This window comes from Belonocnema kinseyi, chromosome 3 (genome assembly GCF_010883055.1).
Source record: "Belonocnema kinseyi isolate 2016_QV_RU_SX_M_011 chromosome 3, B_treatae_v1, whole genome shotgun sequence".
Taxonomy (NCBI): domain Eukaryota; kingdom Metazoa; phylum Arthropoda; class Insecta; order Hymenoptera; family Cynipidae; genus Belonocnema; species Belonocnema kinseyi.
Genome location: NC_046659.1, coordinates 93,761,706 through 93,773,322, shown reverse-complemented (window position 1 = coordinate 93,773,322; position 11,617 = coordinate 93,761,706). Strand labels below are relative to the sequence as shown.

The 11,617-nt window shown below is 33.2% G+C and overlaps 1 protein-coding gene across 1 annotated transcript in view; it reads right to left on the bottom strand.

Moving 5' to 3' along the window:
- Nucleotides 1–284: 284 nt before the first annotated feature.
- Nucleotides 285–11,617, bottom strand: part of LOC117170312 (elongation of very long chain fatty acids protein AAEL008004) — a 53,050-nt gene continuing 41,717 nt past the window's right edge. The window contains exons 5-6 of the mRNA XM_033356996.1: nt 10,270–10,512; nt 285–3,925 (exon numbers count right to left, since the gene is read on the bottom strand). Of these exons, the coding sequence (XP_033212887.1) occupies nt 3,578–3,925; nt 10,270–10,512 (591 nt within the window). The 3' untranslated portion in view covers nt 285–3,577. The remainder of the gene's footprint in view (nt 3,926–10,269; nt 10,513–11,617) is intronic.

Sequence of the window (11,617 nt, the reverse complement as noted above, 5' to 3'; positions counted from 1 at the left end):
CCGTTATGATATTTTATAGCATCTCCAAATTCAGTTTTTAAAAATTATCATTTTTGTGGGAAAAAATCCGGGGAAACTGTAAGTATCACATGCCCTTAAGGTTGCCATTCGAAAATTTCATTTCACGCAAAAATGATTAAATTGAACAGTTTTTTCCTCTGCATACACTTTTCTATTCAAGAATGTCGATAACATAGGAATTTGGTAAGTATTGTATGGCGCTAAATCTATAGATATTCCAAATGTCTATAGGGTTATCTTAATTCTTCAATAAATATGAAAAATTTCAAAAAGATCAAATGTTTAATCAAATTTCTGTCATGCTTTTGGTGATGTGTTTACATTCTTTTTCATTAATCACTATTTGATTCGAAGTGGATAAAATCTCTACACTAAAAGAGAACTGTCAAAGTAAAAACAAGATGAAGATTCGACTTCAATTTACATTTCATGACAAACTGCATTAATAAAATGTTTTACAGTCAAAGCATCTCCTTTAATTATAATAGTAGAATTAAGAAAAGTGACTGACCTACATTTTTCCTGTTTGATACGCACAAAAAGCGAGGAATAACTACAAGTAATCAATCAATTACATTAAACTTTTATAATTTTGATATAAATCGAAAAACATATCTCAAATTAATCAAAGCACTTATTCTCAAAATGATCAATGTTTCGCTTTTTATCTATACTACCTCTAAAAAGTTATATATTAAACAGTACTTTTAGAAATCAAATAATAAAAATCTTGAAAGTAAAGCTTCCTCAATCTTCACAATGTCGAAAGTTGTCAATATTTTTATCTAAAAATGTATAATTTTTAAAAAATATTCTTTACAATTACTGTTCCATAGAACGTCTGAGGTTCTAGAGAGTAAACAACGTAAATATGCCTCTTGTCTATTTTGTATTTCATCATTAATCCGCAATTGGTATATGTACAAAAATATAATGAGAATCGTTAATCATTGCAGAGTTTAACGTTAGGTACACGAAGAAGATGCTTGTGTTAATGTCTCCTCGCAAGGCGCATTCCACTCACTCGAAAAGCCACTTCCGCATGTAACATTTTTTTGGCTTTACACACGAAACAGAACGTTCTTTCACTCGCAATCATCCTACCAAGTTGAACTGAGCGGAACCACATTAAATCGGGAATATGTCGAGGTCTGGAGCCTCGAGTTACGCAGAATCCGGTCTCCTTTTCCAGCAAGTAACACACTTGCACCAACCTCAACTCCATGTAACTCTCGACTTCTCAGCACTCAACAACAGCCTTAAATTTATCGGTCCTCCTAAGTCTTGGCATTAAGCGAAAGTTTTACAGCTCCAAGACTCGAAGAAAGATGCTTAGACGAACGTAAATTTCACAGACGCACGATCAAAACAAAAAAACATTGGCTCATACTTTAGGTTTAGGATCACCCCGTCAGTCCAGAGCGAAGGGAAAGAGCGAAATTACATTAGCCTCTATTCCTTTCCTGAAATTTCAAGACACTCACACAACAATGGATTCAATTCCCGGCGACGAATCGTTCGCCAAAAGTTCGAAACAAGAGTAACCCGGAACTTTGAGAGAACGAGCGATCGAATTCAAAGTCGCAACCTCAAGAGGATCTGGATTTCGGCGAAAAAGATTCGAGATTCTTCGGAGGTTGTCGTCGTCTTTTCCTCCTAGAAGTTCCGCATTCGTCAGACTGCGAGCCTATCTATTATCTATCTAATTACCAATCTACCTCTCTACCTAGTTTACAATCAAAGTACTAAATTACAAAGCGCAGATTAATCCTCGGCGTTGTGTAATCCGTTTATATGTCTACCATTTGGTCGATATCGGGTAAAAAATCAAAATCGATGTAAATTCAAGTTGACCTAACCATCGATTTCGACGTAAGAAACGCGCTTATTGAATCAAGTGTATATCAGCAGACATCACATATGTACGACGATCGACGAAGCTTTGAACCACCAAACTCGAAACGAACGGGAGTGAGCTCCCCCTATTCTCGATTATTGCAATCATTGCTCCCGCAAAGCAATTTACAATTGGAAAATTAGTTTAATTCATTTAGCTAGACGATTTCAGTTGCACGATTACAGCAACTGGGAAAGGACAAAAACTGACACAGCACACGGCAAAAAAGCAATGTTGCAGGGCTCACTCCGCTTTGGTTCAAGTTCAGTTATTTGAACACATTCGGGACAACAAAAAGAGATAGTCGTTAACGACTGCATAAACATTAGGCGAGCTCACGAGAAATCACGAATATTCTCAACAAATATTCTCAGCGCTGTCGCTTGTGCGCTCACTCTTCTCAGTCCCATCCCCGCATCGAAGACGGCGGCGTTCCTTGCCAGCGCCCTTCATCAAAGTCGCGGAATTGACGTCTACCTAAATTGTGACACGATTCAGTACAAAAATTACGTATCAAACAAGTCTTGAGCTTACGTCCTCTTTGGGAAATGCAGTATAGAATGCTGGTGTACAACAGTCGTGATACGGTGACTACTAAGTTCACCGCCAGATAAATTCTACCGATTAGAAATTGATCAGCTTTCAAGTTGCAATTGTTCAAGCTGATGTAATCCCTATGTCAATGGCAACAGAGAGCTTTTTTTTGTTCAGAATAGAAATCAAATTTGGAATTTACAGGTGCAAAATGCACGAAATCAGTTTACTATTGTCCGATAATTCGCCTGTATTGTCGGCCCAACAAATGTTTGGCTGAGAATCGATTATTTTTAGAAACAGTAAGATGAAAAAGGTAGTGAAATAGGCAATATAAGGTCATACTTTTTCCATTGGTTACATTTCGTGAAGTTGAAAATTGTGTGGGAGATTCCCTTTAAGCATGGCTGTATGCGTGACGTAACATGTAACCATTTCACATTTGAGGCAATTTCGAAAGTATGAAGTTTGAAAAGGGATTTGTGCTCGCCCGCGGGCAAACTGCAAAGAGTCTTTCTTCTCGCTTTTAAAAGCTTCGTAGTTCCCTGAGGTCTAGTAAACTATCAAGATTAAATATATATGTATATTTATTTACATTTATTTAGCCGACATTACACACGCGTCACTTTCGAGTTTCAATGTCTCTCTCGTGGTATTGCATCTCGAAACAAGAGAGTGAATATTCTTGAAATCGAAAGTCTGTGTCGCAATTTACTGCCAATGAAACTCAGCACGTCCATTTTTCAAAAGTCCGGTCGTTAATCGCGTTGGCGTTGCGATATCCATCTGATCAAGCTAAAGGAAGTTTGGTTTAGAGACTAGACAAATGGCCGTCCGGATATCGCTATCGTTTTGCCGCATTCGCTAAATACGTCCACTTAAAAATTTATTTATAGCAAAAAAAGGATAAATAAGAGAAACGCGTTGCGCTCTCTGGTCGAAACACGACCTTTTAAAATTCCAGTTAAAATCTCCCCAATTTGGAGGTTGCCCTGAAAAATAGGCGAGCTATTCTTCTCACTATAGTATTGTCGCAGTCGGCGTTGGCAAGGAGCGCTCGATTGGCGTCATCTGATTTGTGCGAATCAGCTGTTTGAAATCGAAGCGTGCGAACCTGGTACCGCTTTAGGCAAGTTTCTTCTCCGTATTGTTGTTCGCGACGTAGCCGTTGTTCGTGCCATTGCTGTAACAACTGTTGTACTCTTTGTTGTAAATTGTGGCGTATGACGAGATGCCGTTTTGTTTTGGCTTGATGGGCTCGTTGTCCAGCACTGGCATGCACGCGCCATTCGAAGAGCCATTTTGATGCGCTTTCTTCACCGGTGTCGTGGTATATTTTGCCTTGTAGAAGTCAGAGAACAGACCCAGAAAGAGGAACCCATGAAGGCCGATCCAGATCATGAAAGAACGCGGATAATCGCATTCGGTAAAAAGTAGTTGGAACTGGTGCGTCATGATCAGCACGAATTGAACCTGTAATCAAAGAATACATTAAAACATTTGTATTACGAGGAGTTCATCGTTTTTCAAATCTGCTGTCCAACTCTTTGTGAAATCATAGAAATCTTTGTGAAATCATTCAGGCTTGCTTCAGAAGTTCGGTTATTTTTAATTCCATCACTTTTCCAGGTTCTCCTGTTTTACTTTTGAAAAAATAGCAGGACTACTTGTTTTGGACCCAGTTAATTCTACTTCATTTTTAAACATTCTACTGGTCACAGGCTAATTTCTTAACCACTACTTACCTAATTATTAATAATTGCGATTGTAAACGGGTTATCAATAATTATTGAATTCTAAAGAATTCTCCTCGAGATTATAATTTGTTGTTAATTATTGAATTATAATAAATTCGCCGTAAAGTAATAAAATAATTATTAAGACTTTGAAGTAGGTGCGACTAAAAAAATGTCACCTATTATTATTTTTTTTTTTAAATTCCAACACTTTTTAAGATTCTCCATTTGCTGTAGAAACACTGTCATATAAATATTTGTGAAATCATTTTATATCTTTTAAAAAATTTGAAATTTTTGTGTAATCATTGAACAATTTGTGAAATCTCTGAGCAAATTTTAAAAGCTTTGAAAAGTCGAAAGTTTTACACTCTAATTCTTTTTAAAATTTGAAGGTTATGGGTTTTTATTCTTTTATAAATAACCAAGATTTCTGATTTAAGCTACTTATTATATATATATATATCAACCTCCATCGGTTTTGAAATTTTTAGTTATTTTTCAATTTCCCGATTTCAAACTTATTTGACTTCACAGCAAAAAATTTCAAATTTGCATTATTTTCAAAGTAAATAGTAGCGGAGCTTAATTTTTATTCGTCAAATTTTATTTATAATTAGATCCAAATTGTTAATAAAATATTGTTTAAATGTACGTATGTAACTAAAAATTAGGGTGATCGATTTTATAAGTGGAAAAAATTATTATCGAAATTCAATAAGCACACTAGACTGAGTTGTACCTTTTTGTTAAACAAATATTTCCAAATAAAAAGTATTCAAAATCCAATATGGTTTAGATGCCCGCTATTTGAGTTTTGTCTTTTTTTGTTGATTTTATTTTCTCAATGTTTTCAAAATTCATTTATTAAATTTATATACGTATAAAATCGAGGACTTTTCCAAGTATAATTTGTATTAATTTAAACATAAAGTATCGAATTTTTAAAGGCGAATTTGGCCCTGCACTCCTTTGAAACATTTCAAAATATTTACTTGAATTACCCCATTTATTATTCATGTTAAGGATAAAACAAAAGTACAGTCTCGAGCATAAGTGTTGCTAAACTGACGCCAAAAAAAATTTGACACTTTTAATATAAAAAACAAAAACATCTTGCCGAAATACTGACTTACTAAAAGAGGGTAAACAAATTTTTAGCGGAAAAATTTAGTTAATTCCGAGTACATCGTCCAAAAAATTTAACTTTAATCAAAAACAGTTGAATTCTCAACACGAAAAAGACGATTTTTCCAGAAACCACATGAATTTTGAAAAAAATATATAGTTGACATTTAAACTAAAAAAATATACATTTTTAACTAAAAATGATAATTTGACACTTTTCAAATAAAAAACAAAATCATCCTTCCAAGATATTGACTTTCTGCACGAGGGGAAACAAATTTTGATCAAAAAAATTTAGTTCATTCCGAATACATCATCCAAGAATTTTGAATTCACACACAGGTTTTTATAATCAATTATTGGTAGCGATTGAAAGTTGAATTTTCACTTTTTCAGAAAAATAAAAACTTACTGTCGATAATGTTTTCTTACTTAAATAAAAACTGAGAAATTGGAAAAAATTGTTTTACTACAACGTGTACTTGATTTTTTAGAATTTTGTATGCATTAACCCCATTTTCGGAAAAATGTTTTTTACCTAGTTCTGGACTGCAACTTTAAAAATAATATTGTTTTTTTTCAGTCCTTATGAATATCTAAATACATATGTAGAAAATTTACTTTTTAAAGCCATGTGACGAGAGGGTCACGTGACCAAACCTGGTTTTCGATTTTTCTTTCCCAACTTACGTCTAAACGAAATGAGGTATCGCTCTGAAAGTATGGGAAATGAAAGAGGAGGTAATAAAGTCCATGTCTCTGCTTTGTTCCGGTGGAAATTTTTTTGAAGAAAATACCAGTGGAAGATTTTTTTCCCAAATTACGTCCACACGGAATGAGATATCGTGTTAAAAATTTGGGACGATAAATAGAAGGCATGCAAGAATTTGTCTCTGGTCCTAAATAATTAGAGTAGTGAAAAGTTTTTTTTTAATTACTATTTTGGAGAAATACCGACCGTGCTGTCGTCAAAACCTGCAAGCATGGACATAGGAAACACGGGACTAGGCATGTCATCCTAACTTGGTTGAGCGGGGTTGAATCCACGGGAGGGGGGAGAATTCCATGAGTGGGAGAGCCGCCATCTTACGATGTGCCATTTGATTATGCGCACGAGCATTTTTGCCGACAAACTGTGCATGAAAATATAAACATGGGCGCTGCCATGTTTGTCGCGGGACATCAAAAGGTCGCGGGACATCAAAAGGTGGCGGACCTCCCCCCCTCATTGCATCACCCCCGCAATGGCATGCCTAGTCCCTTGTTTCCTATGTCCATGTTAAAAGTCAAACTTCTGCTGTAAAACCTAAATATGTCCGTCGATAATCATTATTTGCATAAATAAACTTTTTTCTTCCTCCAACTCTTTGCAAGGCCACAAACGGTCCTTTAATATTTATTAACATTTCCCGAAAAAAATTTCCGCGTTATTTAAACTTTTATTTTTCAATATGGGTGAAAAAATATTGAGCTTAGGGCTGAGTTGATCAGCTGTTACACTCATCACATGGCCTTAAGTGCTAAATGAAACAACGATGTTTTTTAATTCGTAAAGATAAGTTTATCATTGGATATCCTTAAGGGCATGTGATACTTAGAAAACTGTCGATTTTACCAGTTTTAGGTGTCCCCGGCTTTTTTTCTAGAATAATAAATATTTTGTCTTAAAAATGTGGGAAATGATAGCGAACATGGTAACGGAGGTCCCCACACAATTTTTGTGGGTTAATTAAAAAAAGTTTTAATTTAGCAAAATGTGATTAATTTGCATAGCACTTAGGAAATAGTATCGATTTTTTCAGTGTTAGATTCGCTCGGATTTTTCCCGAGGATAAGAAATATTTTGCCTTCAAAATCTGGGAAATGATAGCGAACATGCTAACGGACGTCCCCACACACTTTTTTTTTTTATCAAACAATTTTTGATATTGCTAACAACGTGCGTGTATATTTCGAGGTTATGTGGGTTACAATTCACCCGAGCGTTACTTCCAAACTGTACAATATTTTTAGCCGAAAACTTTGGACTTACAAATAAACATAGTAACTAATCTCCCGGAACTAACCTTGCTTGCAGCCAATCAAAAAAGTTTATTTCATAAATAATTTCCAGATTATCGGAAAGGCAGAGATGAAAAACAACGTAACCTCAAAATAATGCATATGCATAAAATTTTTATTTAGCACAATAAATTTTTTTGTTATTATCCCTTAAAAAAGAGTCCGGGGACGTCTGTTATGATATTTTGTAGCAACTCCGAATTTAGTTTTTAAAAATTTTCATTTTTGTGGAAAAAAGCCGGGGAAACTGTAAGTCTCACATGCCCTTAATGGTACCAATTGAAAAAAAAAAATCAGGCGCTAAATTTAGGAAGCTTTGACAAATATTTGCAATCAGAAGAAAAGTTTATTTAAAGGAAAAAACTTTCTTTGGTGTACACTGAAATTTCATTGAGTGAAACCAATTTTGAATGAATCAATGAAATTTTGATCGATTCAAGAAAATACTCAATTAAGTTAAAATATTTTGTTAAAACAACTAAAAACATGGTTAACCATATAGCAATGTATTTATTTGGCTGATTCAATGAAACTTTTGACGAACCTAACGAATTTTTTCTAAGTGTAAAAGATATTCCTAAATAAACTTGTATTGTCACTATCGAATAACTAAATAAATTAGTAATACTACAAACAGAATAATTAATCAATCTTTAAATTTGTTTCTAATAGCGATGAATTTGATTCATAAATAATATCTTATATACATTTTTAGTACTACATAAAATTCAGTGCATATGTGAAACAATAATATTTTCAATAAAATATATTTTCCTGGGATTATTAAAAATGCTAAAACGAACATTGAGTTAAATAATTATAAATCCGGTATTTTAGATTTACCTTTACAAATAAACAAAAATCGTTAATCAGTTTAATACTACAATTATTAAAGCAAATTTAAGTACCCTCGAAAAAATTCTCTGACTTTCCCTGGCCAACCAAATTTCCTGACATTTTCGGGATTTTCAGGCTTTCCAGATGAGTATACACCCTTTTACTTTTATTACCCTTTAAATTGTTAATCTTATTTTTAAGGAAAATAATAATTTTACCTTACTTGTTTTAGATTTATCTTAAAGAATTTTATATACAGTGTGCCAATTAAAAAACACCATCAATATTATAAAGTAAATTAAAAAAGTTACTTATAGAAAAAAGTGAAATAAGTCACAACAAATGATTATTTTCATTAAAGATGAGTCAAAAAAATTTCAATAAATTATTTACAATGACGCTAATATAAAAGGGGATAAAAGGGACTCGAAAATCTTGTTTTTTTTTTCGTCACCCTACTAAAACGTAGTAAATAAAAGCCAGACCGTGAGGCCCGAATACAATTAAATGAAATCTAAAATTATACCTAACATGTAAAAAGCATCTAAATTGACATTCAAAGGCGTTTAGAATCAAACATTGTGAATAATAATGTAAAAAATAAAAAATCCAGAGCTGCGATAATACCATTTCTATGGTAGAATACTTCTCCACCAAGAAACTACATTAAAAAGATTCTCGCATTCTACTGAGCTTTTGCTCACGGTGCATTTTATGCTTGGTCTATTTCGCATTTTTGATCCCTTTCTCCCCCATAACGAATACGAGTTTACTTTGTTTGCAAAGAATACTAAATACGAATATGAAACAGGTACGTGAGACTTGGGTCATCAGGAGTGTGTTTGTGAGACGCATTAATGAAGTCGGGCTTCTCTTATACATATTTACTCAAATATGGCTGACCCAATTCGCACATGTCTGCCTTCAAACTTCAGAGGCACTGGTTCTTTCTTGGTGCTCTCATTTACGGTAGTCAACGCACCCTGGATAACAGGGACGCCGGGAACGACTATATCACTGAACCATTTTCTTCTTCTCAAAGCGACTTCTAATTATTGAGGCGCCCATCGAAAGAGAAAGTTTGTGCGCCAAGAGGCTGTAAAAAGGTATATCGTAACGCAAAACATCTCGACAGTATTCCCCGGACTTCGTTAAACCACTAAAAAGCACGAAAGCACCGCCTTAATGGCAGTAGCATTTAAAAAACGTGGTCTCTAATGAAGATGTTATGAAATGATTTTTCCCCATTCTTGTTGAGTAATAAAGAGCCTCTATATCACTTTCTACTTTTCTGTCAATTTGCGCAATGTTGAAACTCTTTCTCTGGGCAACTCAAGCATCTCGAAATGCAACATTGTTCAAACTTTATTATTTTCATGTACTCTTTACTATTCACTATTTTTTATACGAGAACTTGTAAACTATTATTGAAATCAAAATTTACAAATCAGATTTATTCTTTCCTTAAAACTTAATCTACGATTTTAAAATTAATGGCTCAAAATAAACTTCTTTCCTGCATTCAATATAAACTAAGAAGGAAAATGTAAACACACATGGCCTTCAAGATTATCGAACTGTGTTTCTGTTATCGAGTTTTATACTTCAAAAGCACATTAACAGCAAAGAAAATCTAAGAATGATTCGAGCATCAATTTATCGAGAGTTAATTGAGTAAACAAATTTCTTGGCAGACAAGTCCGCAACGTTTGATTTAATAAGCAGAAAAAATGGTTGACATCTCAGTTGTGTAGGATTAGAAAATGTGTCTCATACTCGACGAGATCAAGTGGCACAATCCATAAAAAGTGATGAGACTTGAATTAATGTGTAAAAACAAGATTAATCTGAATATAATTGGTCTGATAAAATCAGTGTCATAACTGGGTGACATTCTCAAGTACTTTGAGAAGAGCCCCAACACTTCAATCAATATCTATTCTCTGCATGTTTTGCCTAATTGTAAGATAGAATCATATCCGAAATATTATCACTTTTCGAACTTTGAATATTTGAAAGTCGGTGAAAAACGCTTTTAAACTAAATTCATCTTACCATTTGCATGGTTGTGAGGTACTTTTTCCACCAAATATATTTTTGGTACTCTGGCCCCATCGCAGCCACCATGTAATAGAAATACATGATAATGTGAACGAAAGTGTTTAAGAGAGCGAAGAATGTGCTGTGACCACCAGGCGCGAACTTCAGTCCCATCCACACGGAGAAGGGCATCACACCATGATGAATCACGTGAAGAGTCGACACATGCTGATTCTTCTTTCGCAAAATAAAGAAAAACTGTGGGAGAAAAAAAGGGTTATTAGATAATTTGATTCTTCATAAGATCAATGACATGGCACATAATTTAAATCAGAATATTCTCCGGGTCCAAAGGCCTTTTCAGACGATAAAAAAATCAGTGATAATCATCTAACGAATGCAAATGTATTCTATAATTTATTCCTCATTATCATTTAGATATTTATTTCTGACTTTATTATTCTTCCCTATTGTAAAAAACGTTATTGATCTTTGTATCGCCTATGTTTTTCTTGGAATGAAAATTGAAAAAATTTCAACAATTTGCAACAATTGCGTTAAGGCAATCAGGCTTTTCGTTAAACTTCATTTTCAAAATTCCCTGCCTTTTCCCTAAATTCTTCCTGACCAAGTTGTCGTTTAGCCTGATCATTAATATTAAAAGACGAGAACTTTAATCATTTATAAGCAGTATTCAACAATTTCAAATAAAAAAATTATTTATTTATTTGCACCAAAAGATATTATTTTTCTATCATGAAAAATGTATTTTTAATCAAAAATGACGAAACTTCAACAAAACAGTCGAATTTTCCACAAAAAAGAGTACTTTTTTAACGAAATATTTTATTTTTTAACCAAATAATGGACTATTCTTCCTAAAAAGAACTTTCAACGAAATAATCAAATTTTCGAATAAAAAAATTGAATTTTTAACAAGAAGAGGATTTCTCAACAAATAATGTATTGCATGATATTTTAACAACAAATTTAAAAAAATTAAGAAAGTAGTAAAATTTTTAACTGAACAGTTGAATTTTCAACAAAATAGTTGAATTCTGAATGTACAAACATAAACTCTCATTCAAAAAGGCAAATTTTCATTCAAGAAGATTAATTTTCGAACGAAAAAAAAACGAATTTTCAAGAAAATCATGAATTTTGAAACAAACACATAGTTGAGTTTTGAAATAAAAAAAAAATAAATAAAAATATTCAACTAAAAATGGAAAATTTAAGTTTTCAGTAAAAAATTAATTTTACACAAGAGTCAAAACTTTCAGCCATAAAAGACAAATTTTTAACCTAAATGACGAATTTTCTACCAAACATTTCAATTTTTAATCAGTAAATATTAATTTTC